General features: G+C 48.7%; 9 protein-coding genes across 9 annotated transcripts; all 9 read right to left on the reverse strand.

Moving 5' to 3' along the window:
• Nucleotides 1–8: 8 nt before the first annotated feature.
• BO85DRAFT_425703 (F-box domain protein) lies at nucleotides 9–3,333 on the reverse strand. The gene is made up of 3 exons (XM_025658088.1): nucleotides 2,561–3,333; nucleotides 683–2,491; nucleotides 9–637 (listed from the first exon to the last, which is right to left on the reverse strand). Exons 1-3 carry the CDS (start codon nucleotides 2,930–2,932, stop codon nucleotides 155–157), a joined length of 2,664 nt encoding a protein of 887 aa, XP_025513108.1. The 5' UTR covers nucleotides 2,933–3,333; the 3' UTR covers nucleotides 9–154.
• Nucleotides 3,219–6,452, reverse strand: BO85DRAFT_490282 (uncharacterized protein; the record flags this gene model as incomplete). The annotated part of the gene is made up of 2 exons (XM_025663654.1): nucleotides 3,219–3,444; nucleotides 3,721–6,452. The coding sequence occupies 2 exons, from the start codon at nucleotides 6,450–6,452 to the stop codon at nucleotides 3,219–3,221; spliced, it is 2,958 nt and encodes a 985-aa protein (XP_025513109.1).
• An 855-nt stretch (nucleotides 6,453–7,307) lies between these two features.
• Nucleotides 7,308–9,485, reverse strand: BO85DRAFT_425707 (uncharacterized protein). Its single transcript, XM_025658089.1, has 6 exons — nucleotides 8,769–9,485; nucleotides 8,620–8,705; nucleotides 8,336–8,561; nucleotides 8,199–8,279; nucleotides 8,086–8,145; nucleotides 7,308–8,024 (listed from the first exon to the last, which is right to left on the reverse strand). The coding sequence occupies exons 1-6, from the start codon at nucleotides 9,203–9,205 to the stop codon at nucleotides 7,694–7,696; spliced, it is 1,221 nt and encodes a 406-aa protein (XP_025513110.1). The 5' UTR covers nucleotides 9,206–9,485; the 3' UTR covers nucleotides 7,308–7,693.
• A 3,028-nt stretch (nucleotides 9,486–12,513) lies between these two features.
• On the reverse strand, nucleotides 12,514–13,096 carry BO85DRAFT_81155 (uncharacterized protein). Its single transcript, XM_025665693.1, has one exon. It carries the CDS (start codon nucleotides 13,033–13,035, stop codon nucleotides 12,655–12,657), a length of 381 nt encoding a protein of 126 aa, XP_025513111.1. The 5' UTR covers nucleotides 13,036–13,096; the 3' UTR covers nucleotides 12,514–12,654.
• A 3,692-nt stretch (nucleotides 13,097–16,788) lies between these two features.
• On the reverse strand, nucleotides 16,789–17,969 carry BO85DRAFT_490284 (uncharacterized protein; the record flags this gene model as incomplete). Its single annotated transcript, XM_025663655.1, has 6 exons — nucleotides 16,789–16,954; nucleotides 17,014–17,044; nucleotides 17,096–17,163; nucleotides 17,213–17,333; nucleotides 17,381–17,756; nucleotides 17,811–17,969. 6 exons carry the CDS (start codon nucleotides 17,967–17,969, stop codon nucleotides 16,789–16,791), a joined length of 921 nt encoding a protein of 306 aa, XP_025513112.1.
• A 1,191-nt stretch (nucleotides 17,970–19,160) lies between these two features.
• Nucleotides 19,161–20,229, reverse strand: BO85DRAFT_377389 (GIY-YIG nuclease family protein; the record flags this gene model as incomplete). Its single annotated transcript, XM_025656261.1, has 2 exons — nucleotides 19,161–19,236; nucleotides 19,316–20,229. 2 exons carry the CDS (start codon nucleotides 20,227–20,229, stop codon nucleotides 19,161–19,163), a joined length of 990 nt encoding a protein of 329 aa, XP_025513113.1.
• Nucleotides 20,230–21,140: 911 nt separating this feature from the next.
• BO85DRAFT_451540 (uncharacterized protein) lies at nucleotides 21,141–21,737 on the reverse strand (the record flags this gene model as incomplete). Its single annotated transcript, XM_025660610.1, has 2 exons — nucleotides 21,462–21,737; nucleotides 21,141–21,402 (listed from the first exon to the last, which is right to left on the reverse strand). A coding segment is annotated over exon 1 (154 nt), but the record flags the coding sequence as incomplete, so codon positions are not given.
• Nucleotides 21,738–21,965: 228 nt separating this feature from the next.
• Nucleotides 21,966–22,316, reverse strand: BO85DRAFT_461365 (uncharacterized protein; the record flags this gene model as incomplete). Its single annotated transcript, XM_025661779.1, has 1 exon — nucleotides 21,966–22,316. The coding sequence occupies one exon, from the start codon at nucleotides 22,314–22,316 to the stop codon at nucleotides 21,966–21,968; it is 351 nt and encodes a 116-aa protein (XP_025513115.1).
• Nucleotides 22,317–25,319: 3,003 nt separating this feature from the next.
• On the reverse strand, nucleotides 25,320–26,830 carry BO85DRAFT_451542 (uncharacterized protein). The gene has a single exon (XM_025660611.1). The coding sequence runs from the start codon at nucleotides 26,578–26,580 to the stop codon at nucleotides 25,468–25,470; it is 1,113 nt and encodes a 370-aa protein (XP_025513116.1). The 5' UTR covers nucleotides 26,581–26,830; the 3' UTR covers nucleotides 25,320–25,467.
• Nucleotides 26,831–27,964: the final 1,134 nt, after the last annotated feature.

Below are 27,964 nucleotides of genomic sequence, written 5' to 3' on the forward strand. Positions count from 1 at the left end.
GATGGTTTATGTCGTCCCAGTATGCTTAATTGCACAAGACTAGCCAATATCGCTAACATGCCTAGATTAGCTAACAATATTCCAACCGAAATCGCTTCATGGTATCTTGTAGAAAGTCCGAACATGTCACCAACGCCCGCCAAGGAACCGGAAGTTACAAAACGCCATGTCGCGCCTTGAAGATGGCGATCTTGTCATCGTAGAACAAGATCTCTCGCAGCCGATACGATACTCGAGACTTGTTGTAATCCATTTCAGAACCCTCCCCGTCTGACGATATCCTGTCGTCTGACGACAGATCCGAGTGCGAGTCCATCGCGCTGATCCCGCCGTCGTCATCGGATTCATCCTCGTTTGTGTCTGATCCTGCCCACTCTTCGCCCCCAGGCACGAACCCCTCGCTATGGCTGTCATCTGTGTCATAGAACTCCCCGGCGTCGCCTTCTTTTGCCTCCAAGATCTCGTAACATTTATTTTGTATGCCTACATAGGTGATGCCCACCTCCGGACGGATAGTCACAATATCCAGGATCATCATCGCCAGTTCTTTCGGGTCTCGGTGAGCCTGCCGAGCGATATGTGGGATATGGAGGGCGCGAAGCTGAGGCATATACGGTAGCCTTTGAAGGAAATAGTGCTGCTGACGTTAGCACAATAAATGAAGAGGTCGCTTGGTACTTACCCAGTCCTTTGAGTGCAGAGCTATAGAGAGCTCCCGCAGTCGTGGCATTCGTCCGCTGCTGAGAAATGTGAGCATCTGGCGAGTGAACATCCACTTGTACCACCGCACACTAGGCATTTCGCTTCCCCCCGGTGCCCGCTGGGTGCTATCTACCAATATCTTTTGCAGGCTGAGATGATGGGTCTTGATAGCGTTCTTGTAGATGGCATCGATATGGACGATCGAGTCATACATGGGTGCTTCATGTAGGAATAGGGTTTGTAGCGTGTTGGGCGCAAGTGTATCCTTGATAAACAGCAGCAGATATGGCGACACAGCATCCGTGTGGATATGTCTGAGGTTCAAGCGATACTCAGAGGCACTTTGATCACCTTCGCGTCTACCATGTTTCGAGCGTGACGACACAGACGGAGAAAATTGCCGGCGCAGCGCCCTCCAAAGCTTTTCGTGGCTCTCACAACGAAAAATTGTCAAGGTTGTCAGCTGTGTCCAGTCGAGCGCGTGCAACGCAACTGGAATAGACAGAGGAACGCGCTCGAGTTCTAGGGTATCGAGCTTCAATATCTGGTGACTGGACCCCGGCACAGCCAAAGGCTTTTCCGAGCATGAGTTCGGGATCTCTCGTGACAATTTAGTCTCCGATGCGATAGGCGGCTGTTGTTGTGCTATGTGCGTATTCTGCATATTCAAGGCAATGGAAGCGATGCCGTCCGCGGGCAACGGAGACCCTGGAGTGCTATTTATTAAGGAAAGTGCCTGATTTTCCGGCTGATTATTCTCCGCAAGACTTTCAGGTGCCTCCTGCTTTGGTACTGAATCTGCTTGAATCCGACTGGGGTGTGTGGGCTCCTCAGATCTTCCAAGAACAACCCCGAGTACGCCGCCAGATTTCGGCCATCCGGAATGGCCGCGGGATGTTGTTGGCTGCTCAGCCTGCCAGCTTCCTGCCGGCTTCAACCAAGACGCTTGGTAGACCTTGCTAGAAATGCCAATACGTAATTCTTTCAAACGGTCTCTGGATCGCTCAACAAGTACAGCCATTTCTTCGAGATACGACGGTTCATCTATATCAAGGACACTCAAGCTCTTTAGCGGCGGGAGTATCGACAGAGAAGGGTATTCTACATGCCCATATCTCTGTAGTAGCGAGGAATTACTAGCTGACCCTGCCAATGCTTGTGTGTCTGGAAGCGTCACGGAAGATGCAGTGGAGGGCCCGGCCAACGGACGCATGGTATTCTCAGAGTTGTCGTGCCAACGGACCCAAACGCGCTGCAGACGACAATCATGGCCGGGCCGATTTGCTAGCGATGAAAGCGCTATCCACACATCTCTCAAAACTCCGGTAGGCATGTCCCAAACGAACGTCTCCAAGTTGACCATCCGAGCCACAGCCAGAGCAACTAGCGTCCCCAACATTTTGCCAGTCTCCTTCGTTACAGAGTACTCTTGGACCCAGACAAGGGGACCGTTGCCGACTGAGAATTTGCGAGTATATTGTGCATAGTAGTTGCCTCGACGGATCTTCAAGAGTGTGTCTGTAGGGTTGTCTTGACTCGGCGCAGGGCCATGGCAACCGCAATGGGGACAAGGTTGCGCTCGCCTTGGGGGTAGCTCGCGGAATATATCTTGTCCCATCACTAGTGTTGCAAGACCGTAAGAGAGAGCGTCCACGCCAGCCGGGTGGTCGGAGGATGACAGTGTTTCCGGCCATACGATATCAAAGCGAGAATACATCTGGGGGATCGCCAAGGAATGGAGGGCCGAGCAAGTCAAAGCGAGAGATGTGAGGTCATTCGTATGCGTTACCTGCAGTCATCCAAGTGTTAGTTGGTAGTAATGAGTTGTCGCAGCCAGTTGATCAAGTATAGCCCGTACCTCTTTGATAATCACCTGTAATATATCGATGGGCATATCGAGCAAGCGAAGAGGCCGCTCTGTTGTTGAAAGAGGTGTCGCATCCCGCTCCGAATGACTGCTTTGACAGGTTCCCGAGCCTACATCCTTTTGAATGCTATTGCGGGGTGGAGTCACCGGAATATCGACCGAAGTATCCTCCGTCTTCATTTCGTGTTCAGATCGATTCTCTGTCCGTTCCTCGGACCCATGGGAAGTGGTGCTGGCGCTGGACATGAACTCTTCTTCCTCATCTGTTAGATTTTCCACATCGGAGCTGACTCTTGAACCTAGAAACAAGCTGCTGGGACCAGTCATGTTACTGCTGGCGGATAATGTATGGTAGCTATCCATGCCGACTGAGGAGGGGCTCCGAGCACCAGACGGAAGCCAGGCACTGGCGCTGAGTGGTGGCGCAATTGCGAATCAAGAGCTCTCGTTCCGAGTGACGGTATTGAATAGGTCTGAGGGTCCGGAGTGATAATAAGGATGCTAGGAGCGGAAGTGACGGGATCGGATCCGGGGTAAATGAAGCAGTCGAGGACGGGGCGCCGGTGGGAACACGGGCAGATCGACCAGATGGCACCGCAACGAAGAAACCGCCAATCAGGGACCGGCGGTCAGATGCATGCTACTTGCCTCAGATCTGCATGCCACACATCAGCACGGCAAGGAATCCACTCTCGTACCGTCTAAGGACTGAAGAGAGCTGAGCGAGAACACAGAGGAGCACGGAGTACAGAGTAAGAGCTTGGAGATCCGTATCCTCGGTGGGACGCTGTCCACTTGGTGGCGGCGAGACGGTGGTTGGGGCCTCCCTTCCGGGCTTAGCGCCCCTCCCCGTGACAGCGGCCCCGGACCCGTGACTAGACATTTGTTAGATATACGCTACGGTTGCGGGTTGCTATAACCGTCATATCTATGATCTACAATACTGACTCGCTCACATTTAAGGTTGCTGAATCTGCCACAAGTACTGCATATACCCGATTCATTATGAGAAAAGAAAATAATACCCTCTGAAACAAGCATATTTGCTAATAACAATTGCTGATAAAAAACCTTTCACAGAAAGCGAAACAAAACAAGCATCCCAAACGGTTCATATGCTAGTAGTACTGTCAAGACAAAGAACATCGCACACCCGACCATGGAAGCCTTCTAGTCCCGAAGACTGGCTAGACCCCTGCGCAGATGCCAGCGCTGCTGATGTTCCGGGCATCAGGAGGACCCTCGATCCAATTTCGATCCACTCAACTGACGATACAAATTCGAATGTGATCTTGATATCGCCTTGTCCTGGGTTAATAGACGACTGTACCATCTCTTGTACCCCTGGTTCGTGACCACGTTCGTGGCCTGAAGTGTCGCCGTCAAATCTGAAGAACTCCGGTTCAGTCGGTGACGATGGCCGGGAGAAGACCTCATCCTCTGCAAGAGACATGCTCGACAGCTTCACTGTCGTGCGAACATTGGCCACATATACTGTGGCATTGCCTCCCAGCAGCACCGGCGGGGACAGCGGAGACGCGAACTCGCTAGACGGGAAGCTGGCTACGAAGCCAGTGTGAAACGGAAGGGTTCTTGGTATAGAAGCAGATGGTGCTGCCAGTTTGAGCAAGATGGAACCCTTTCGTATTCTTCCCAGTCGTGGCGCCTCCCCATTCGCAGTCAAGGGCAACGGTTCTATTCCGATCGTTCCCACTTGGTCTTGTGTCAGTTTTTGAACTGGGAGTCGCAGATTCCGCACACTGACTGCGCGGACACGTTGCCAGTATGCCTGCGGTGGGAAAGATGACTTCCCAGGTAGTGAGCCATGGACAAAAGAGGTTGAGAAATCCCCAGAAACGGGTCTGCTCCGATTCGCGCTAGAATGCTGAATGCTGTCCAGCCGTTTCTCTGATCGACTCCTCTGCCTCTGTAAGCAATTTCCCGAGTCAGAGGTGCTAGGCATCAAAGGTCCGACGAGTAGCTCGTCTCCTGCTGAAATAGATCCGTAGCGCACCAGACCACAGAGAACCACGCCATGAGCCTCCTTCCTTTCTTGCTCCGCAGTTACTGAGTATACCTTGGAGGGCGGAATAGCGAAGACTTCGTCAATATCAAAGAAATCTTCAGGAAGGGTGTAAGCAGCTGGTGCCTTCGACAATGAGATGTCCCGTGATGGCGGCTTCGCAGGAATGGGGAGGTATCGAAGAAGCGCATGAAGTTTTCCTATTCCCGAGCCATCCACCGCACTCGTAAGAACGATCGGGACAGTCGATTCCCAGCTTTCTGTATTGGAAATCAACTTCCGCACCTCTGCTGCATCCTTCGTCTCCGTACGCTGTAGATCCACTGCCTGGGCGGCTGGAACGGACATCATCGCTGGCTTCTTGCCAGATGATTTGAGAGCCGATAGTACTTTCGCAAGATTATTCCGCAGGCCTGAGCGGGATGCCATATCCATCTTGGTAATTACAACAACAGTAGGGATCTTCATCTTAGCACAGAGCTCCAGGTGTGATAACGCAAGTGTCATGTCTGCAGGCTGCTCAGCAGATTGGCCAGATTCCGTAGTAGCCTCATCATCGCAAGTTGCTGGGATGCAGAGAAGGACATAATGAGGGGCCCAACCGACCAGTCCTCGTAACGTGGACTTCATATAGCGTACTGAACCTGGTAGATCAGAGACAAACGCTAGACGCCCACCCTCCGAGGCGGCGTGGATATCATCCCACGCTGCAACGTTGCCACAGGCATAGTTGATTACCTCAACAGTTTGTGCCTGTGGTTCATCTGCGGCATATCCGATCAATTCATGAGCAACAGAGCTGGTGATCCCTGACGAGATTTCATGCCGATGTTTCAACAGACCTAACCTGCTTGTTCCTCTTCCATTGTCAAGCACAGACGAGGTTAAAGTACCTAATAGAGAAGACTTGCCAGCCGCGCTGGGGCCAGCAATGGAGATACGGATCTGCTCAGTACTGGAGGAACTGCCTAGCGAGTCTTCTTCCTTCGTATTGTCAGGAGATGAATCATCCTGCGACTGGCCTTTATTGGGTGACTTGACCCGATAAAAGTCCCAGTCAGGGCTTACCAACGCTTCTGCAACCCAAAGGCGCTCTGCATGGACCTTACTAGTATCCGCGTTCTCAGAGTAGGGATCTTCAGCCCATTCGCAACTGCCAACATTCACTCTGCGTAGGACATCTATCTTGCAGCCTAAGCTGGCGGCCATAACCTGCAAAGTGGACAAGCTCTCCTCCAGCTCATCTTGAGTGAGTCCAACAAACGTTCCATCATCAGCAACGCCGACCTCATACAGAGCACCCTGGCTCTCCTCTAGCCCGGGAAGTAAGCGAGCAGGTTTCTGTGCCTCCCCTAGCTGGGCTGTTGCTTCTGGAAGTACTGGCAGTACAAGATTTGCAGTCGTAGACGAATGAAAGGGCGATGACTGCTGTAATCGCCACAGAAGCTGCGTTGTGAGATGCTGCAGCCTTTGCTGACGGCTTTCAGTCGAGCGAGTCTGCTGCGGTTTCGGGTTTGACTCGTAGCTGGAAGGCGTGGGACTATCGGCTGACAAGCTTGCCCGGGAGTGATACGAGCCTCCCACGAGGTGGCTAGTAGACATGGAAACATAGGGTCGCCGAGGGCGTAAGAGCAAATGAAGCTTGTACTCTGTGGGGCCCTCTTGGGGTTCAGGGTCCAGTTTGGTGATCCCATAATCGGAGAGTGAATCAGGATCCGCGCGGTCCAGGTTCGTGCTTGAACGTGCTCGAGGCACCGTGCGATTGCCAGTTGCTGAGAATTGAGGGGTCGAGGACCCTGATGTGGACCACGGAGAAGAGACCCGCGGAGGGTCAGGATCGTATGTGAACACAGATGCCATGATGGTAAATACAAGCTCGACGGCAATCAAAGGCCGGCAAATGTAGGTTTATAGACAAAGAATGGTTGATATCTAACAGTGGGCTATCGTTAAGACCCCTCGGTATATTCGGTGTGCCCGTAACTGTTTTGTGCTCAATAAATGTACTTTTCCTTGTGTGTAGTTGGTTGATGCTGTTAGAGTCATTTTGAGGTTGAATTGTAGTTTGTCAAAGATTGATGAAGGGCGCGGATAAAACCGTCAGAAAGTGGATGTATTCTCCAAAGAAGGAACCAGAAGAAGACTTAGACAGTTTTGAGGCGAATTGAAGCAGTTGGCGGTTAGCAATGACGCGACATCTTGGAGGGGAGGCTGATGGGTGAGTCACTTGTCCTTGGGATGCGACTATTCATCGGAGTAAATACACGGTGCCCCGATCGAGTACCCGCCTTACGACATGACTGGGTCAGGTGACGGGCCCAGGCATCCACACGTGCTAGACGTGAGGGGTTACTGCCTGAGGCCCTTAGTGTGGCTAAGCCGCATCGTATTTCGGCTGCAGGGGCTTTGGTTTCAGATAAAACGAGCAGAACAATAGTTGTCGAAGGGAACTAGGAAGCCTGGTCTCTTTTAGTGCTTATGGTCTTTGACCCAGCCTAACACGGCAATGATGCGTCCACTACTGCACGTTGATTAATGGAATGTATTTGGGGTCCGTGTTTGAAGCCCGCTTGTGCGCTATCTGTCTTTCGCCAAAATGTGTCATAACTCGGTTTCTTCGTTCTCCACCGTGCTAAGAGACAGCCGGAAATGTAAAATGGCGACCGTCCTTACCGCAGTATGCTTTCGGCAAACGGACAGTCCGATGTAGATGATTTGAAACTCCCATCCAAAGTGATCAAATTGCTATCCAGTGTAAGATATCCCACAGGGTATTAAACAAATGCAACTAAATAATACGACACATGCAAGAATATTCGTTCCGAGAAGTTGATATGCAAAAAGTGGACACTCCTCGCAGTGTCCATCGGCCCAAGTCCGTGGTGTGGGGCTTTCCCTCTTCTGATCCACCCATCATCTGTACACTGTACAGATCTGTGCTCTGTTCTGGGTCCGTCGCCTAGACGGTGTACTGTTAGAATACGCTGCTGCCCGAAACCCGACAGTAAGCCCGCATTCACGAGGTTCGGCGATGTCCTAGCCCATGTACCAGACGCTCATGCCATGTCCATGGCCCCTGACGCTAGCCTCTGTGTGGGGGTTTATTCGGCAGACGGCTCCCTTGCTACCCCCTTGCACTTCCCCTGAGCAACATGGATGTTTCTGGCCGTGGTGCGTGTGAACACAGCACCACAAATGGGACACTCTGCTTTGGCAACCACTCCCGACTTCTCTCGTTGGTGGCGGAGCAGGTTGCTGAAGGTAGAAAATTCACGCCCGTTGCATCCGTGGTCCCAACATTGAGGTTTTGGCCGAAAACTGAGAACGCGAACTTGATCTGGATCTGAGGAACTGGGAGCTGACTCGGGAGAGGAATACACTGTCCCTGATGGCATCAGGTTATGTGGTTGGGGAATAGAGTTGGGGGTTTGCCTGGTAATGCAAAATGGTTAGTAGGTGGAACGAAGACTTGATGGCTAACGTGGCCACTCACGAGAGTGAAGAGTTCGGCGTTAGGTAGTAATCTGGCTGATTGACTAGGTATGAAGGAGGTCTAGGAACAAGTTAGTCTTAAGATTCGTCTCCTGATGCACTCGGTCTCCTCACGTTGATGTAAAAGAGGGATCTGGCATGGTAGGTGGGCTGCCAGATACGGAAGCGCTGGGATAAGGATATGGAATGGAAGAACTATGAAATCGATCAATTTTCATCCCAGTTAACTCAGGTAGTACGGATATTGGTACCTTCGAGGCTGATGTCGGCTCTGGGGCACACCCGGCTGTGGGGTGAGGTAATGTGTCGACGGGAGTCCTGGTTGGTAGTAACTCTGTGAAGTGGCATGCTGAGGTGGATATGCTGCTGGGTAACCGGATTGTGGTGGAAGTGTGTGTGCCTGGGGATATGATTGTTGATCCATAGGCATTGAAGTCGGATGGAGAGGCTGGGGTGGCCTGTTTTGCCAGCCGTAATCTGCTCCTCGTCAGCGCCAATAATTTGAAGAGCTTGGAAGCCATGCTTGCGAACATACTCTGAGAGTTGTGTGCCATGTTGGTCGTCAGAAATGCTACTGATCCGGGATGCATCGACTGAGATAACAATGAAGAATCTGACGCCCTGGAGGGAAACGTCTTCAGTAAGTAACACTCAGAAGAGAAGGTCATTTCTTTCAATACATACTGTGATATTTGTGAAAAGGCTTGCGAGGGACTCCTTTGGGCCAGTCTTGAAGATGAGTCTGCTGGTTCAAGATCCCGAGAGATGAACTCGGATGGAAAAGGCGCCCTGCCTAGGTACTGATTCGGAGGAAGAGGTGATAGATGACTCCGTCCTTCTCCTGAACTGATGCTGGATATTTCGCTCCGAGGAGAGCTGTAGACCGAAGCAGGACTCGGTGTACCAGGAAGCCAGCCTGGAAGAGTAGACGCAGGTGCGGTATCCGATGGGGTTGTCTCAGACTTTAGCGGAACCGAACCACCATCAGAGTGAGTAAGATCAACGACGAAAGGTGCCGAGGCTGGTGATGGTACTCTCCAACTTCGTGGAATAGAATCGCCCAGCTGTCTGTGACGAACGAACGAGTCGCCTGGTGAGTGATAGAATTCACTGGAAAACATGGGTGCTCGATTTAAGTACGCCAAAACCACAAGAACAAGAGAGGCGATCAACAACTGAGCGAATGACAAGGATGAAGATAATGGATGTTTTAGGAAGATGATTCAAGAAGAAATGGAAATTGCAGAAGATCAACGATGGGGGGGTGGGTTTTATTAAGATGTTGGAGAGATGAAGGAAGTAAAGGGAAATGAGGAAAGAAGTACAAAAACCAACAGGTGCTAAGTAGATCGAAGGAAAACAAATCAGGGTACGGAACATACAGTTAGTTAGGTAGTAGGCTTAGGCAGAGAATCCTTCCGGATTGACAGCAACTATATCCACCACGGGAGTCCAGGGAAAGTAAGTAGTGTGGTAAGTAGTAGGTTGGCCAGGACGGCGGACGGGTAGATGTAGGTAGTAGTAAATCAATTCGATAACCCTTTTTTGTGTTCCAGAAGCCCGGCTAGAAGAGAGTATTTAACGCCTGGTGGCCTAGTGATAGCCAGACGAGCGAGAGACCGAATAAGCGCAACGAACGGGGGCCGGGGATTACCTGGTGGTTCGTCTTTTGGAAACTGGCAGCTTATGGCGGGTGGGCAATGCGTGAGAGAGAACGAGGGTGGGTGCTGTGTGTATGTATTTTACCTGGGCTTATGCCACTAGATCGGAATAGTAATTACGCTTATCCAGGATTTTTTTCGTATACGAATTACCGTGGATTTTTCTCGCTATTTTTAATTTGTAGCTGGGAATTGAAAAAAAAATTGGTTCCCCCCGTTTTGATTATGGGGTTTTCCTGACAGGTCGGGATATTATTGTGGTTAGTATTATTTTTATTATTATTATTTCAAATCCTCTCCCGCGCACTCGATGAAAGGCGTTATGTGTGTGTCTGTGTCTGTGTCTGTGTGTGCTCTTTTCACTGCCACACATCGGATGCTCCCATCTAACTAGAGGGCCCTCTTTTTATTTTTATTTGTATTTTTATTTATTGTTTTACCTTTCCCTGTGATCCCCAACCCAACAATCATGACTGACCTGCGCGTTACCTCCTTGGATAGTTCTTGGACGTGGGGACGATCCCATCTACGAAACTTCCCCTTCATCTGATCATGTCCATCGGTCGCATTGTTGGTAGCCACAAGCTTCCCCCATTTGTGGTCTGATGATTGTAGAGCATGGAGAACCATCCATCTCCATCATCGTGTTAAGCGGGTCCGTCATTGAAGAACGTTCCTGTTGTTGAGCTAATATTAGTCGTTTAAACGGTGACCCAACACCGTCGGACTTCACCACCCACCACCGTCACCACTGTGACTACCACTACTAACTAGTAGGATCGAACCCGGTTCATTTTCTGAGTTTATTTATTCCGGACAAGATGGGCCACGCCAGTCGGATTATGCTTCCTTCCGGCTCTGAGTCAGGGTACTCAATAGGGGATAGTCCTGCACCATCGCCACGTGAAGGTCCCAACAGCTCAATCGCACCCGGCCTGGTCAGCTTCAGTAGCCTCGAATTAGTTTGGGATGCAAGCGCCCCCCTGTCCCCTCGCTACTCCACTCTGGGAATAATGACGGGGTTAAAGGAGACCTTAGCAATTGACATCAGCAATCGTATCGCCCTAACCGGCCCGTCGATCGATACCAACACTTCTTTTCGCGAGCCACGAGAGGAATAGACTCGGAGATGGCGGGCTTGGGCTGAGAGCCGCCTGAGAAAGCAGAAACAAGCTCCTATCATAGTGGAAGAGCCGGCTGAAACTAGTTTACTCGACCCTAACCCCCTCTCGCCTCCCCTCTCTCTCCTCCCCAGTCTCCATCGGTTGTGGAAAGTTTTAGGGGGGGAAACAACTCCAGCCCCAAAAGGCTTGAGGGCGTTGAGCGTCACCGCCAGTAACAGGAACCGAGTGAATGATTAACAAGCCCCCCGCCCGATGATGCTCTGGTTTGTTTCGGCTCATCTTCCTTCAGAGGCGGCGTCGATGGATTTGTCGAATCCGCATGGTTTGGGGGCCAATTTCAGGATGCGAAGGACCTTCAATTCCCTGATTCGTATATCCAGGCGGGTCTGAAAAGTGTCCGCCGGGGCTAAAGGCAGTCCTGGCTGGGTAGCTAGTTGCGAACGACGCCGTCTGACATACGTGGAGTCGTGCGAGATCGTCATGATAGCAAGGCATGGCCTTTTAGATCCGGAACCACATGGCGATAAGCAATGGGCGGTTCAATTAATTCCTTCCCCGGGGCGATGCATGCTTCCTTCCCTCATCCTCCTACCAGGGATTGCAATGTAGGGGAGTAGGGGGAGCCGGGACCCATACCACCAACCGTCCCCTCGAGGATTCCCTTCCCTCCCACGATCACTGGGAGGCTTTCCCGCGCGCACCACGCTGAGCAATAAGACCCGATCATTGTTTCGTCTAGCGTGCCTAGCCTCTGGCGAATGCATCAGGCTCAGAACTTTTGTTCTGTTCTTTTTTGGCCCCCACTGCCTTAGCGGCCGCCAGCCACGCTATGGATCCCGATTCTTACCGCTTCGGGCTTACCAATGGGCCATCGCGTGTTTCTGGCTTCGTCTCCCCTTTCATGGCCCGGCTTTGCAGACCTAACTAGAATCAGGCGGAAGAAAAGAAAAAGGGTCTTTCTGGATTATTCCGCCAGATGGCCCCCCCTTAGACACAGTGATGCGCCGCCCCTCCAGCAGAGCATATGCCCACTTACCGTTTTTCCCATACGCCGTAGAAGGGATGATTGGATACATCCTTCGTACTATATTCTGACAATGCTCAAACGCAATGCGCTGGGGAGATCGACAGGTTTCGTTTCGAAAGGTTACTTTCTGTGACGACAGCTTGGCGCATCGCTGCAAGCTCACGGATCCTCCTGTCAACTCCAGAGGATCGCTGTAATCTCCATAAATACTCTCTGGGCTATTATCACATCCCTGAGGCATTCTAGACCCCAGGTATCAGCATGTCTTACTACGGCCCAGTTTCTTTTTCCCCATCATTCTTCCCTAGTGTGGGTTGGAATGATCGAGGAGCGAGAGGTACCAGCAGATTGGGTGCGAGAGGATGCAGGGACACCAGAAGGACCAGAAAGCTCACCATATATTCTTCCAAAGTGACCGGGGCTGTAAGATCCGGAGGATCGCAAATATTGCCTGTCCTGAAAACAGCCAACGGTGAAACGGTGGTCCGAAGGTGCTAGGTCGCTCACAATGAGGTCAAGGTTGCTGCTAACTGTTAGGGGAGGCGCTTTGGCCGACACGGTCAGACTCAGACCCGTGGACCGGCCCTAAGCAGGCTACCAATTACCAGTTACGTGACACGTTTATTTGCGCCCCTCAGAGTCCGGAGCATGGCGAGCGCCCGATTGTCCGATCCTGTGATTGCCTTGACCGCCACGGAAATGATCGGCCAGGATCAAGAACCTCGCTCTCTCACGGGAGGCAGTGGATGTAAATTGGATTAACCGCCCGCTCGCCAGACGCTCGAGTAACCGAACAAATCCTCCTCACAGGCACTGCCATTGATCCACCTTGCCAAATTCCCGTCCTCCTCATGGGGGGGAATGGCTGAGCAAATGAGCAATATTTGCTGAAATGAGTCTAAACCCAAGGTCAAATAAATTAACTCGCCCCTCCAAATATCGCGCTGATGGAGAAACAGAAGGGAGGAGACAAAAAAAATTGAGACAAAAAAAAATAAAATAAATAGAAGAAAAAAAGTCCAATAAAATCCCCTAGTTGTCACGAGGAATCTCCGTTTACGACCAAGGACATGAATCCTATTGACCAATTTCCTCCGTCCGTTTAGCTTCGCTGCCTTGCTCCACCGGAGGAAAGCCATGGGCACTGGCGGTTGACACTTGGACTGGTTGGTTGGCAGGCCGGCAACAGCGTCATTGAATTATGGGGCCCGTTCTCGGCGACCGCCATCCGAAGCGCCTGGGATCTTTTCCGCTCTTCACGGTGCCTGATCCCCTCGTGGATGTCGTGCGGAGACAGGGAGGGAACTGTGCACAGTCCAGCGCTTCGACGTACCGGCCGCAGCCAGCTGTCGTTGGGGGATTTGCTCCCTCCTGGCCGGGGACCACGCAGCGCTCCCCGTTGGGGAGCACCCGGCGATACGCCTGCATCGCATCACCAGCATCCGGGAGGCTCTCAATTACAATTACTACTTTTAATCGCTCTTTTTGACTGCCAGGCTAGCCAGGATCCGGCGATCGGGTCATAAACTCCACGTGCTGTGGCACTTTTATTGATCCTGCTAGGATTCCGCATGTGGCCGAGATGGGAGCCGTTCGAGGTGGGTAGCCGGCCACATGGTTGAGGTAACACCTTAAACCAAGTTAGCACTGCTACCTTGCCTCCCAAATTACTACCAATCTGATCGGGGTTTCTCACTACTAACTAACTACTAAGGCTTGCAGGGGTGGTCATAGTCTACCGGGATAAGAAGGGAAGCGAAGGAAGGAAGGGATGGGAGGGGGGGTGAGAAACACTCTTCCACGATCGCATGATCTGCTGGCTCCCTGACCGGGCTTCACTAGTTTCCTTTTTTTTTCATTAGAGTAAGAAGCCATTTCCTCTCGACTCATACCAACCCCCTCCAATCGAATGACCACCTTTTGCCGGCCGCCGTTCGGCTCCAACTGACCTACCCATTCGACCCCTCTTTGTCCCCTGGACTAAAGCTGCTCTCCACGCCAGCCCACATGTCTTGGACGTACGCGAGCTTTAAGCGCCAGGAATGAGCGGCTGAGAGAGTTACGCCATGCACTTTCGGGGTGCTAATGAGCCTCCAGCAAGAAGCGCCGTACGATCATGACATCGCCAATCCGATTCCAAATTGCTCGGGGTTCCCTATCAGCAGACAGTCCTGACCCGCCACCACCAAATCGTGCGCCTTATCGCAGCCAGCCTTGTCTCGTTTGGGTCACTACCACCTGCAGGCAGAGACTAGACTCGATCAAAACTAATAAAATTTAATAGGCTGTTTTCCACCACGACCAGAAAGGCAGTCCCAGCCAACCCAACCAGAGCAAAGCACTAATGCCAAGCAGACAACGGCGGCAAACCGTGCCCTCTCAAGATCAGCGACGCACATATGAACCAGCCTGTAGGTACCAACATGCATGACCGACCAACCCATCCAATCTACCCTGCATCACGGACCACCCAACTGGAGCGACCAAGCGCTCGGTTGATGTGATGTATAGAACCCATACTAGTAGATAGTAGCTAGCTAGCCAGCCAGCAAAGATACGTAAGTCTAGACTCTTGACGTGTCTGGAACATGGTCAAAGCCCACCACCACCACAAAGCATGCACAGGAAAGATGCGAGAGATGCGCCAGGCTCCAACCAAAGAGATCATTGATGTGTGTAATAATAAAACAACAAAGCTCACCGGACCTTGAAATGTGAAATGCAAAATGTAAAATGTCCAAGCGTCGCGTTTCCAATCGATTAGTTTTACTGGACAAAGTGCAAAATAACCCCTCTCTGTCTGATTCTCCCTCCACCTCGGCTTGATTACTATAAACGCCTAGTTACTTGGTAGACTACTACGTACGTAGATAGATAACCAACTCAACTAAAACTAACTAACTAAGTTAGTGATCCAGTCTAACATACGCACGATTTCGTCATCATCATAATGTTTTCATCTCTCGCTCTCTCTCTCCCTCCTACCCTCTGGTCCCCTCTCTATTGTGGGGATGTGTGGTTAGGTTCTGGACGATTGCGTGGTGGGGTAAATAGTACTAGACTAAAACTAGATATGCCGCATTCCATTCGATCTTTCGCTCTTTTCCCGACTTGTGTGTGTTTCTCCGGCCGGGACTGCATTTCCAAAGTTCCACTGCGAACGGTTTGAGTGAGACATTGGGCCGACTGTCCTTGGCTGATCTGATACTTTAGTACAAAGTTTGATTGATTAATATGCCATATCTTGTTTTTTTTTTTTTTTTTTTTCTGTGTGTACTTCTTGGATAGATTTTAGTGAATAAAAAAAAATAAGAATTTAATTCTCCGGTGTCAGTGTACCTGAGTAATAATACTATGGAGTAAATTAGTTAGTAGTTAGTATTACTTATGTCGCACTCATAAATGCGTGAGCGGGATATATATATTGAGCTACTGCTAATATGCTAGTCACACTCCTACTGTGCCACAAACGCAACGCATGTCATTTCAATCTGGCACTTCAATTTAGTAACTACTAACTACTAAGTACTAGTTGGATTACTACTTACTAGCCACATCACAATTCTAAACCGAACTTGATCTATCAGTGACTACTTACTATAGTGACAACCACTATGATCGCACTTCCATAAGTAACCAGGGGTCAACCAACTAACCAATAACTCCCTAGTTTCACCGACTAGTAAGTAGTCAATCAAACATATCAAATCCCTACTTTTACTGATAAATAGTGAACATTAGTACCAATGACAAACAATCCAAATACTAATTAAAAATCACAAATTAAAAATGTCATAATCATAATAATAATAAAAGAACGATCAACACAACGAACGACCCTATCGGCCCTCGCCGCGCCAAGAAAGATTCTTTGCAGATCCAAGCCCCGGCCAAATTCCGTACGTACGTACCGCTTCTATTTACCCCTGGATCGACTATAGTAAGTAAGTTTTAAACTCATATGGAAAGAAGATACATATACGTAGTCTAGGTACCCAATCTAGAAGATGTTTTGTTGTTTCGCCGAAATAACCCCGAAAATAGGTTTTATTCAGGCGGGTAGTAGAACTACTTACTAGCCATGTCAATCATGAGAGAAAATGGAAAAAGTATCTAGCTAGGTACTACTAGGCGTAATTGCCGAGCCGTCGAATTTCTTGTCTTTTACTCTGTGGAATGTGGATTATGATCGTGTTCTTGTGGATAATGCAATAATTAGTGTGAAACGGGGGTGGGAGATGGGTTGACTACGTAGCTAACTAGCTAGCTAACTTAGCTGGTTCGCTAGGGTAGGTGGTTAGTTTGGTGTGATGGCTGAGGTGAGCTGAGTAAGACAAGAGTGGCTCCGATCTTCACTAAGTTAGTGAGTTGTTTGGTCTGGGGAGGGGGATTTAGGACTGATTGGGTATGCTGGATGTTTGATTTTGGGGGCGGATTTTCAATGTTGTGATTGTTACCTGGATAGGTAGGGATTGAGTCACGGGTGTTGATGGAGGGAGTAGTAGTATTTACTGATTGGGAAATATTTGACGCTCGCTTCTGTAGTATGTACTGAGTGGATGGCGTGACTTATTATTCTAAGGAGGGTGGATGTTTAGTATAAATATATGTATGGGCTTGTGAATGATGTGTTGCGCTGATAGACTGTCATATGATTATCTCTGACTCAATAGGCAAGAAGCAGTATGCTCATGATAGGTAGGCTTGAATCTTATACATATTTTTACTCCAAACTATATTGCATGCTACTATAGTTTGCTTCAAATACACTCTTGATGATGGTTCGAACGTCATGGTATCATATACTCATATAACAAATACATATAGTACAATAAGCGTCCTCCCTATCGACTGACTGCCTGCCAAGTCCCAAATCTCGTATTGACCGTGCCTTAACAGCTAGAGTGCATCGACTCATTCTGCTTCGTCTCCGGTTCCCGTGGCCGCATTTGGTCCACAAATGAGCCTAGCCGGATAGAACTTCGGCGATATACATGCTTGAAGAACACTTTCGTAGGTGGTATACAGCTGACAATGAATACGACCCACATTTCGGTTCTGTAATATGTCGTTAGAGCGATACCTATGGCAAGATAGAGATGATGAGTGCTACTCACTGATTCCAAACAATGACTGTTCCGATCTGTTCTATTATGTCTGTTAGCTCTCATGTCGCCGTGGACGAACAGTACTACTCACGGCTCGGATCTTCGATTTTCGTCAGAACAGTCAATTGAACAGTTTTCACTATTGCACATGCCCCTGCCCTATTCTACGTCAGCATTGGTTCATTCGATAAGAGGGGAGGTGCAGTACACGACGCCAAATCCCATTAGTACGCAGAGACCGATCCGAGTCGCTATCGAGAAAGCGTGGACCCGAGCAAGGAAAGAAACGGGATATAACGCGAGTGCAAAGTCGCAAACAGCGGACCAAGCTGTCAATGTTAGACATGAACCCACGGAAGCGAGGAACTACACTCACGTCCTTGAATATAACCGAATATCTGTATACGGCTGCGATAAGGACAATACCCCTTAGCATATGCTTCCCACAGCATCCTCCTCGGCGAGCATTGAAGCATCATGAGGATGGCAGCGACACAGTTCACGACGAGGTTGCTGCCCGCCAAAGACCAAAGAAATATGCTTCTGGCTTTGGTCTGATAACCTTGGACTTGTTCGAGAAAGGCGACAATGGTAAGCTTCCCCAACCCAATCGCAACGAGGGCAAGCAATTGGTTAACCCAGCCATATAGTAGTGCCATCTTGCTCTCGTTGAATGTTAGCATGTCTTGCGGAAGACCAAGCCCGTATGTAGCTCCGACAGTGATCATCGCCATGCTTGCAGCTCCCAGGATCTGTCGCATCGATATTAGCAGCAATATGGTAAGCTGAGGTAGAAGAGTACTCACAAATGTTGCTATCGCCAAATATAGGTCTTTCGCCACATTATGAATAAGTTTGGACGCAGCAACGCATCGAGCGATCATGAAGATGATCGCCAACCCAAATTCGACCCATGTCACAATGAAGAATGGCTGTCCGAAGCCATTTGGATGCTCGTCGCTCATTGACTGTTAATTGCGAAGTATGCTAGTTTGTTACTATGGCGCAGTCGCTGCATATCTAGTAAAACCAAGACCAACTTGAGTTGCTCGGCCACTCGGGTGTGGTTGACGTGGAAAGAGATATAGTATTGCTCGGCACAACGCAATTCTGAGTGCCCGCCACGACGAAATACAAGCTACCACCGCCTCATAAGTCGAAAAGAATAAGAAGACAAGGATTGTGACGAACCTTCCGGTGGAACCCAAGTTGAGATAGCTGCAATTGGGTTGGCTGTCAGGTGACGGACCGCCTACGTCAACACCCAGGGTCTTGGGTTTCCCCACAATAATAGAAAGTTTCTTTGAAGAGTCGCTGTTCCTGGCTCCTGGGAGAGATCTGATATCACAAATCCCGATCTGCAGATACAGTGCGAGGTCGAGCCTCAGCTGTGCCTTGCAAGCATCCGGGTGGGCCGGGAATCCCTATTGACATCATCGCGGGTGGGTATCCCAGCATAACCTCGGAACTACACGCCAGCCTGCCATGACTGTCGCCCAGTGTTCGTTTGACAACCTAGTTTCATGAACGATCGCTGCAAAGATTGATGGAGCATATACACACCGATGATAGTGGTGTGTCGCTTACATCTCCGTATACAACATCGTGCCTATTGCGAAGAGAAATGGACCTTGTTTTCTGACTTGCCCTGTTATTGACTAGAGCGCATCTCAATTTGCTTGTTTCCCATGGCATAGAAGATTTCGACAGGATGCGCTGACCCAAAACATTCCATATGCGACAGAATGACTTTGTTTCTTTTGGTGCAGCGACAGACCGACGTTCCCGAATCGTTCGAAATTGTTATGATCGCTTTCTCTTTTTTGCAGGAGTATCTTCTTGGCCATGTCTGGTTGAGGACACCCCTGGAGATATAATGGATTGTCCCGAAGCTGACGTAGCTCTCTTACCGGTGTACTTCGTCTTGAATTCGCCCTGTGGTGCCTTGTTTTGGGAAAGGTGACAGAAGAGGGCGCATATGCATATAATAATGTCAGTCACGATTAACCCTCCACGAAGTTCGGAACTATGCAAAAGAGCAAAGATCATCGGCACAATCAATCTGCCCCACACCATAAGGAAGAAACAGGTTGACAGTGTGGGTGTGCGCTCCCATACGGCCTTGGCATAATAAGGACAGTAGTACTTAACCTTGTCTAACGTCGTTGGTTCTGTCCACACTTTCCATCCTCTCTGAAGACATTCCTGGCAAGCAACGGGACTGGAATCTCGCTGTGAGCATGTAGCTTTCCTGCAGTTGAAATAGAACGAGGCCATTTTGTTATCAGTGAAACATTCAAGGCGATCGGACCAGAAAGGCTTCAGCTCGCTCTTCTTGTCATATGGCTCGTGATCTACTAGCCACCGCGACCAGCGTCCTAAGACCTCAGAGGCAGTAGCGTTTGAGCCATAAAAGTACTCCCGATGTTTCATACCATCACCGGGGCATATAGTATCACATCTGAAGTTCTTCAGCTCACTGTGGGCGAGCCTTTCGAGTCGTTTATACTCCCAAATAGGCATTTTAGGATCCTGTACCAACTCCCAGTCCTTGAGTTTACATTGCTTGTCGAGCTCTTTTTTGCGGTCTTCTGGCCGATCCGTCGATCCAATCTTGAAGCGCTGACTTTCATCCTTACTGTCTCGGTAAACGTAAGCATATCCCTTGTTGTTTTCGTTGTAATGACCCCGAATGATGTTGTGCATGTTAGAAAGAATAGCCTCTGTCGTAACTTTTGGTTTGTCGCCCTCTGCAGGACCCTGAATCTGCTCCTCTACAGCATCCTGAAATACATCATTCATTCCTGGTGATACGGCAGCACTCACAATGCTACCGCTGATTCTTGGTGTCTCACGTGATCGTGATAGAGAAGAAGGAGAGCCGGCCATTAGTCGCCGCAGAGCGTTTAAATTCTGGTCAGCTGGATCAGAATCTAACATGTATTGCTGTACTGTCATAGACTTCGGTGACGTAGAGTTTCCTGGGCGTTCTATATGTTCAGCTGAGGTTACAGAAGCCACTCTTCGTCTAAATTCCCGCCTAGCTGCAAACTGAACCGAAGGGCTTCGATCCCCGGGGCTTGTAGGTCGAGCAGGGTCACTCGAAATAGTAGCCACATCGGTAGGCGAAGGAGAGTCGGAAGCCTCGTCATTGTCGTCTGATGGCAGGTGTGAAAATAATGGAATGTTTCGAGGGAACGAAGGAGTGGAGAAGGGAGATGTCATAGTTGTCTCTGTGTCGAAAAATAGCGTTGAACTTTCGCGCATGGGCAGATCGACAAAGAGGAGGGACTGTGGGGGATTCAAATAGACCAGCCATGACAGGGATTGACAAGGCAGATTCAGAGGTAGGCCCCGAGTATGATTATGCAAATCAAGAGAACTGTTAGTATGCGGCTGTGCTGGGTTCATCTTTTTCCCCTCACCCAAACCAGTCAGAATAGCTACCTCCCCTCCTATAGCCTTACACCAGTGTAACGTCCTTTACCCGAAAAGTGCATTGCATCGCTACACCATGCAGTAGTTGAGACGGCGGTAGTGTTAGCGCATTGCTTAGTTCGTCCGGACCACCCAAAATTAGACCCGTCGGCGCTTGGGAATGTGGCTTATCTCGAGACAACGGGGCGGAGATATTTCCCGCTTAGAACCGATCATATCTATGCTCGAGAAGCTTGAGCACTCTATGGCTGATTTGCTATGTGACTATGCTGAAATTCCGATGCGTGAAGGTGGCATCCTTGTAAGGAAGATGTAGCTCCGGATACGTGGAGCGCAAGCAAGCGAGACGGGTGCTGCCCCAAGGGTGTTATGGTTGTTAGAACTTAGTGTCAAACTGTTTCCCCTCACAAGATGTCGAATACTGACTCGCGTATGCAGCCTATTGTGGCTGGACAGGCATGCTAAACCCATCGTTGCTTAGCCTTAGACCATCCGGACGGCGCTAGTCTGGGGTCCCCTGCTGTTGTCTAGTTGGTGCCACATCTCAAGGCATCATATGGCAGGCAAATATGAAAATACTGTCAACATTGCAGCCTTTATTCAAGATGACTGTAGGAAAGGCACCGACAAAAGATTTGAGGCCTTGACTCTGAGGCTCGCTGTAAACCTTACACCACTAGTCAGGGATTGAGAGCAAATTCTGAATAGCCCAGCTTAGAAACTGGAATTTCAAAGCAGATTAATTAATCTGTGCTAAGACTTTTGCTATAGCCAAATCAAAGATGTATCAACGTGGATGGCAAAGGGTGGCATCAGTAATGGATGTACCCACTGCCTCCGACAGCCCATGACAAACTCCGAGTGCGCCCATTGAAAGTCGTATGTATCATCAAATTGGGAAAATAGCCCACAGGTTATTTGGACGGTATAGGCATGGCCCGAAAATCAACGAGCGTTGTTCTGCAAAAATGGGTTACTAAAGATTCTTGTTTATGGATCTTGGTCTTTGATTGACATACCACATCACAGTGCAAACGCAGCAATCGCATTCTTCATCTCCGCAGTCGCAGCCAAAACAAGGCTTAGAGACAGTCTTGATAGGTCGCTTAATGGAAGAGCCAGAACTGGAGGAAGGAAGGGTGAAGTTGACAGCGGAGGAAACGGACGAGGCAGCCATCGTGAAGTGCTTCGGGTATTTGAGGACTTGTAAATGTAGGATATTAGGATGGGAATCGATTTTGTATTTCACTTGGGAAAAGAAAGGATCAGGAACGAAGCCAGACCAGGAACCAGAGATGAGCCAAAAGTCGAGGCAGAAGAGAAAGACGCCATCAACGTCACTAACCAGCTCAGGACCCACTAGACCCTTCTGGGGTTAGCCGAGCCGATCAGCTCAGGCAGCAAAGATCCACCGCCCATCTGTTCTCCACTTCCACTTTGACTGCTTCATCCGTCCACTTCCGTCCACTGCACTCTCAGCTTCACACGCTGTAAACAGTCAAATTGCGGGATACTATATACACTCAAAGTCTGTACTCTCGGCTACCTCCATAAACCAGGCTAGGAACTGCATCTCCCGTGTATATAGGGCAGGTATTGATGAAAGTCTCCCATCTAGCCGGCGACAGCATTGGGGCGGTGCAGTACGGCTCCATACCCAATTCGTCCAAATGCCTATCTAGCTGCGACATTACACTATCGCACGCTTGGCACTCCATATCATATTGAGATGCCCTACTGAGCCTCAGCTGCTCCACATACCAACTTGAGTCGTTCCTCACCGCTCCGGCTTCATATAGCGCCAGAAAATTGGGATCAACACCCGCATCAACGGCTGCCTCATACGCCATCCGTTGGCCTATAGCCAGAAGCATGGGGCGACAACGGGGTAGTACTAGACTGTTATATTCAGGAGTTCTATGGCCTTTAGCCCTCTTCAAGGACTCTTTCATCTCTGCAATGAACCCTGCCTCGTGTCGTCCCAAAAGGGAGTCTGGCGTCTTGGCATCGGGTATCCTGAACCGGCCAAGAAGCAACTCAGTAGCCGAGCCTATTAAGGCATTCAGCATAGATATAATATCTGAGAGCTGGATCATCACTCACGAAGAATTTAATATATCACTTCATGAGCTTTGCGCCTCAACGCGACGTGCCAGCAGGCTTTAAGTATCGAATGTGTCGCATTGCTAGCTAACTTGGCATTTTACCATCGTTCCAAGCGTTAGGATTAATTAATACTCTCTCAAAACCATGCATTGCAGAAACCAGCCACTTGCTCAAATTAAATGCAGATCGGCCAGCAAATTGGTTTAGAGATTCTACAGCCGGGCCTCCAGGTATACAACAAGAAATCAGGCCGAGCTTCCGAGCTGCTTAAGCTCTGACACCGGATTCTCGTCCATCCAAACTCTGATATCCACATTGGACCCTAAGCTAGGCCTACCACAGCTGACCTAGGGTGCTGTCTTTCAGGATTATTGATGACGCCTATTGGGTGTAGCTACCCTGGCGCTGATCAAGATCAAAAGGCCCCGATACACCTGTCTGGATGACTTTGAGACAACGGGGACGTTGAGTTGGTCAGACTCTTTGTCCTGCTAATGACTTTATAGCCTTTCGGAGAGGTCTTTTCTGGTTGAAAGTTCCGTATGGTTTGGCCAGGAAGCCAAGATATCCGTTTCATGGTGGACATACAGTTCTTCCCAAGGAATGAAGCTCTCAGTTCAATCAGTCATGACTTGGCACGTTGATTTAACGCAAGCAGCCTTCCTCATCGATCGACAGAGTGTCCTTACAAGTCAATTCTACAGGCTATACCGTAATGTGAGAGCTATGTCGTAGTCAACAGTTCATTTATCTTTATATGCTATCAAATATGTCTAGCTCGTATATACTTATGTGCCTCATTCTTGTTCCCCCGGAGGTTCAATAATCCATAATCTTATCAATTATCAATTTGAACTATCAAGACAGAAACAGCCAAGGTTTCTGACCCTGGAGAAGCGCCAACTGTTGGGCCGTACTCTTGTCCTACAATATCATATATCCGAGGGGAGAATAGGATGTTTGTGACGTGCTTATCTCTTTGTTTATTGCACCACCTATTTCGAAACCTCATCTCTCAGAACAAAATTGCGTACTTCCCTCCACGGCCGCTGGGCGTCGCTAATGAGCTCTCCTAATACATTAGGCTCGCACCAGAGGGTCTCTGCCGCGACGACACATTCCCCAGCCACCATGGTATCCCACGCTTTGATCTCCTCCATGAAATGGACAGCCTCAACAAGACGCGCGCCCTAATTCGGCAGTCCGCGTATTCCTTTTCGTAAATACGTATATGTCATTTGGTTTGCATCCTTCTCATAGCATTATAACTCCGCTAATTGGTCCAAAAAGCTTCTTTTCATCTATGACATGCCTAAGACGGATGAGATACAACGACACTAAACAGAGTCTATACCTTATACCCAGCCTGACAATCCCAACGTGCTGCGCCGTGCCCCCAACGCTCTGATGGCTTTTTTGATACAACGCCCCACTTGACCATTATGATACGTTGCAGGGATCTGCTCTTGAATCATCTCATGCAACCGCTATAAGACATTCAAGCGTCCGACGGTAGCTTTATCTACCAGACGCTCGAATGCTGAGTTGGCCCACGCCAAATCACCATGGTGGGTATAGACAGCGGGAGGCATCATCGTGGAGAATTGGCGCGCTGAATATTGGTCAGTATATAGATAGCGAAAGCCAAATAGAATGCAATCTTACTTTTAGTTACCATTAGACTGGCATGGCTCTTCAGACTTTACTCCATTATCGACTGGGGTTTCACTGTTCCTAGAAGCAGTCTCTCGATTCATCTGCATCTTGACGAGCCGTTTGTTAATTCCCGTTAATAATCGTTGTATAGAGGGTCTATAACGATGTTTCTCGCTTCGCTGGTGGCTATACCCATTGTAATTGAGCATTGCCGGGCCGGTAACAAAGGCAAAAACAAGCCAGAAAATATTAACCCGACCAAGAGGTGAACCAGTCAGAATCCGAGTAGCACTCCTCGTGCAGGATGCTCTGAAACACATCAGACAAGATGTGATGGATGGAAAAATTGCTTTTCTAACCGCCACGGTGGCGCGAGGGTCGGTCAGGCACGACGGCTGATCTGGAGCGGCACATCTGCAACCCTCTGGGCGACAGCAGTGGACAAGGGGCGCATGTTTGATGTCTATCCAGCCATCGCCTTCTGAGCTTGCCAGTCGCGAACGCTTCACACTGTGTTCTTTATATCGGCCGGATTCCTCCTCTTTGGGAAGAAGGCCATCGATGTCGATTGAGTAATAGAACGGCTACACTTCGTAGGGACGTAAGCTCCTCGTTTCCAGTCTTGAAGAACTTAAACTGACAGTTCCAGTCGAAAGTTTCATTACAGCAAAACCTGCTGCGTGTGTTACTATCAGCTCAGGTAGGGTTGGCTTTGTTTAGCTTAGACAGTATAGAGATAGAGACAGATTAATAAGATATACTCATCTAGAGCATTTTGGTTGATGGAGAAACGAAATTACTATAATATATATAATTATCTATATATATAAACAGAATTATTAGGGAACTTTTATAAGAGTAAATCAAATGCTAAATTTCTTTCTGATACATACTATCCAGTATATTTTACTGTAGTCTTTCCGGCATTTTACATATTATCACGGCGAATGTTAGCTATAGTATAATTACTAAAAATTCATAATTTAAAAGATATATGTTTTCAGGTATTATGTTAGACATATAAAGTTATATACGAATTTGATTCATGAAGCTTATATAATTAATTTATATGATATTCAGCTATCACATAAACAGAAGCAAGCAGACTGTAAATTCAAGAAATTAATGCTATATTTGTATCAATACTTGTCGTTTCTGATCGTAGAATCATTCGCTCCCATAGGTTCTTGGACATTCTTGGAACCCCATTTCACTAAAATAAGAAATATAAAACCTGAGCGCGGGTGTATCTCATGGACAAACCTAGCGCCTTTCAGACATCATGGACCGCTGGGAAGGAGGAGAAGCAGGTTCTTCAGACAGCTCAGGTTGCAAGAGATGAGTTAGCGCCGGACCAGGATTTTCCGCAATTAGATTGTATCCTTGCATATTGTGTAACTTGGTGTAGACTGAAAATGAAGCACGCATAATCAAGCACATAGAGTGAGTTTGAGTTTGATAGATATGCTCTATCTTCAATCCCGTAAACGGTGGCAGGCTCCGCATCCATGTGCTGAGCTCTTTTAGCTCTTCTTTTGTAATATCTTTTGAGATATTAACAGCGAAAAGAGCGTAATAGTCCGCGGGAATAGCTCGCGGGTCTACCGTTCTATGTCCGTTGAGTGGTATATTGACTGAAGCTGCACCGACGAGCAAGGCATGCGTGGGTCTCACTATAGTTGATGATCGGGTGAGAAGGCTTTGAAACACGCTGGTAAACTCCACACTTTCATGATGCGCTTTCTTCCTTCGAGCAATCTCGTTAGCCAGTTTCGCAGTAAAAGTGTTATTTGGTGCGGATCTTGCTGTGACTGTCTGGGAGCTTGTTGCTGCAAGAATCTCAATAACATTGCGAGTAGTCTTTGGTGCTCGGGTTGTGTAATGAGCATAGCAGCAATCAAGGATGAACAGGACATCAACCATATCCGAGAACCCCTTCGGGTTCTTGACGTCTGCAAGGATAGCCCTTTCAAAGTCGGCGGTCTTTGATTCTTCGCTCATGTTTTCCACAATGTTGAAAGACCCATTCTTGGTTGCCCCGTGGCCTGCATAATGGAATATTATCAAGTTGCGTTCGTTGTTGAGTCTCGCTTTCGCTGTAAAATTGAGCCAGGCTCTTGATAAGGTGTATACAGGGTAATGATCGTCAGAACCAAGAACCAGGACCTCAGCTGGATCAGTATCGAAATTCTTCAGCATGCTTTGAAAGTGCGCGGTATCTAGTTCGGCATTTGTATCATCCAGCTCCCATCTCACAGCAATCGAATAGATGTTCTGATACTGCTGGCTTCTCTGCTCCACAACAGCCCGGAGCGTGGCTTGGAAGTCAGTGTAGGTGATGGACGACCCCATTTCCATGGATGCCTGAACGACCATGCGGGAATGAAAGGTTGAATAGCTTCGTGGCTGGAAACGTATGAAAGACAAGTATATGAGGCAGGCGACACAGTGGGGAGAATGCTCCAAGTCACAATGTGAAGTCACTATTTAAAAGCCAAGCCGACCAGAGTAACATAGCACAGGTAGGGTCATATGCTCAGCTAGATCTGACTTAGAAAAGGCAAGGATCTAAAAAAAATCACAAATTTGAGATGCTCAAGCGGCGCTGGGAATAGTAGTATAGTAGTTAGTACTATGGGCAGCGGATGCAAACTCAACCATGAGTGTGGGCCCTTATATAGATTCTAGCGGGATCCAGACGACCAACATACTATCTGCGATCATGCAATTCTACAAAGGCATGTTCCAGAAACCCCCAAACCCTTTCAAGATATGGAAATTCAGGGTAGCTCAAGGTAGCGACACAATCACAAAGGCGATCACACAACAACAGTGGACGTGGGACAGTGCTAAAGAATCAAGGAAAATTCCAGACATCAATTCTCTTTATGAAGTCATTATAGAATGAACCCAGTCTTACCTCTGTTAGATCCCCGATAGCGACTTTACTCGCATCACTGATACGAGGCTAAGCCTGATCTTGTCTCTCAACTTTTCTTCCTGTTACGTTCTATGTAGATGGCTCTTACCTCATGGCAGACCCCGGATGAAATGCCAAATTGACCACAAAGGTACAAGATGAAAATCCATCTTGGTCGGGAAACCCCCCATGTCAGCTCGTCACTTTGTTGGCTTTACTCCGAGACGGTGTGACGCTTCCAAGCTGGTAGGGAGGTTACTCAATGCTCAATATGAAGTCAGCTTGTCCGAACTGATTTGCAAGTACAGCTTGTATTATCGACAGGGATTTCCCGTCTACCAATAAAACGTAGTCCTTGGTGCCCGAGCCTTGTTAGAGCTCTCCTTGTTAAATGCATCTCTTCAGATGAACACCAAAGTGTGCCTTCCGAATTATCAAAGCTAATGGTATCTTTCGAGCAGATCCCTAAGAGAATCTGGTCTGCAACCGTATATTTCCTGACTCAGAATCCTTGTCCACATAGACACCTATACCTTTTCAGAGTCATTATTGACTTCATAACTATTTTTATTCAATAGGTGCTCTTCATCTTCGAAAAGCCAGGAAGATATTCCGACATTATACCATGTCTTGGGGTAGGACATAAACCCGAGGTTGTCTCGATAAGCATATTTACTTAGGCAAGCAATGACCCGCAGTGGCTTGGAGAATTCCATTCTCCGCCGCTTCTTGCATCTTTTGCATGATTATTGACGTCAAGTTCGTGATCTTTCCAGCTGGACACTCTACTGCCCTTATGGGTATCTCAAACAAAACTCCAAGCTTCTAGAGATAGGTAAG

This window comes from Aspergillus piperis (assembly GCF_003184755.1).
Source record: "Aspergillus piperis CBS 112811 unplaced genomic scaffold BO85scaffold_16, whole genome shotgun sequence".
NCBI classification, from domain to species: Eukaryota; Fungi; Ascomycota; class Eurotiomycetes; order Eurotiales; family Aspergillaceae; genus Aspergillus; species Aspergillus piperis.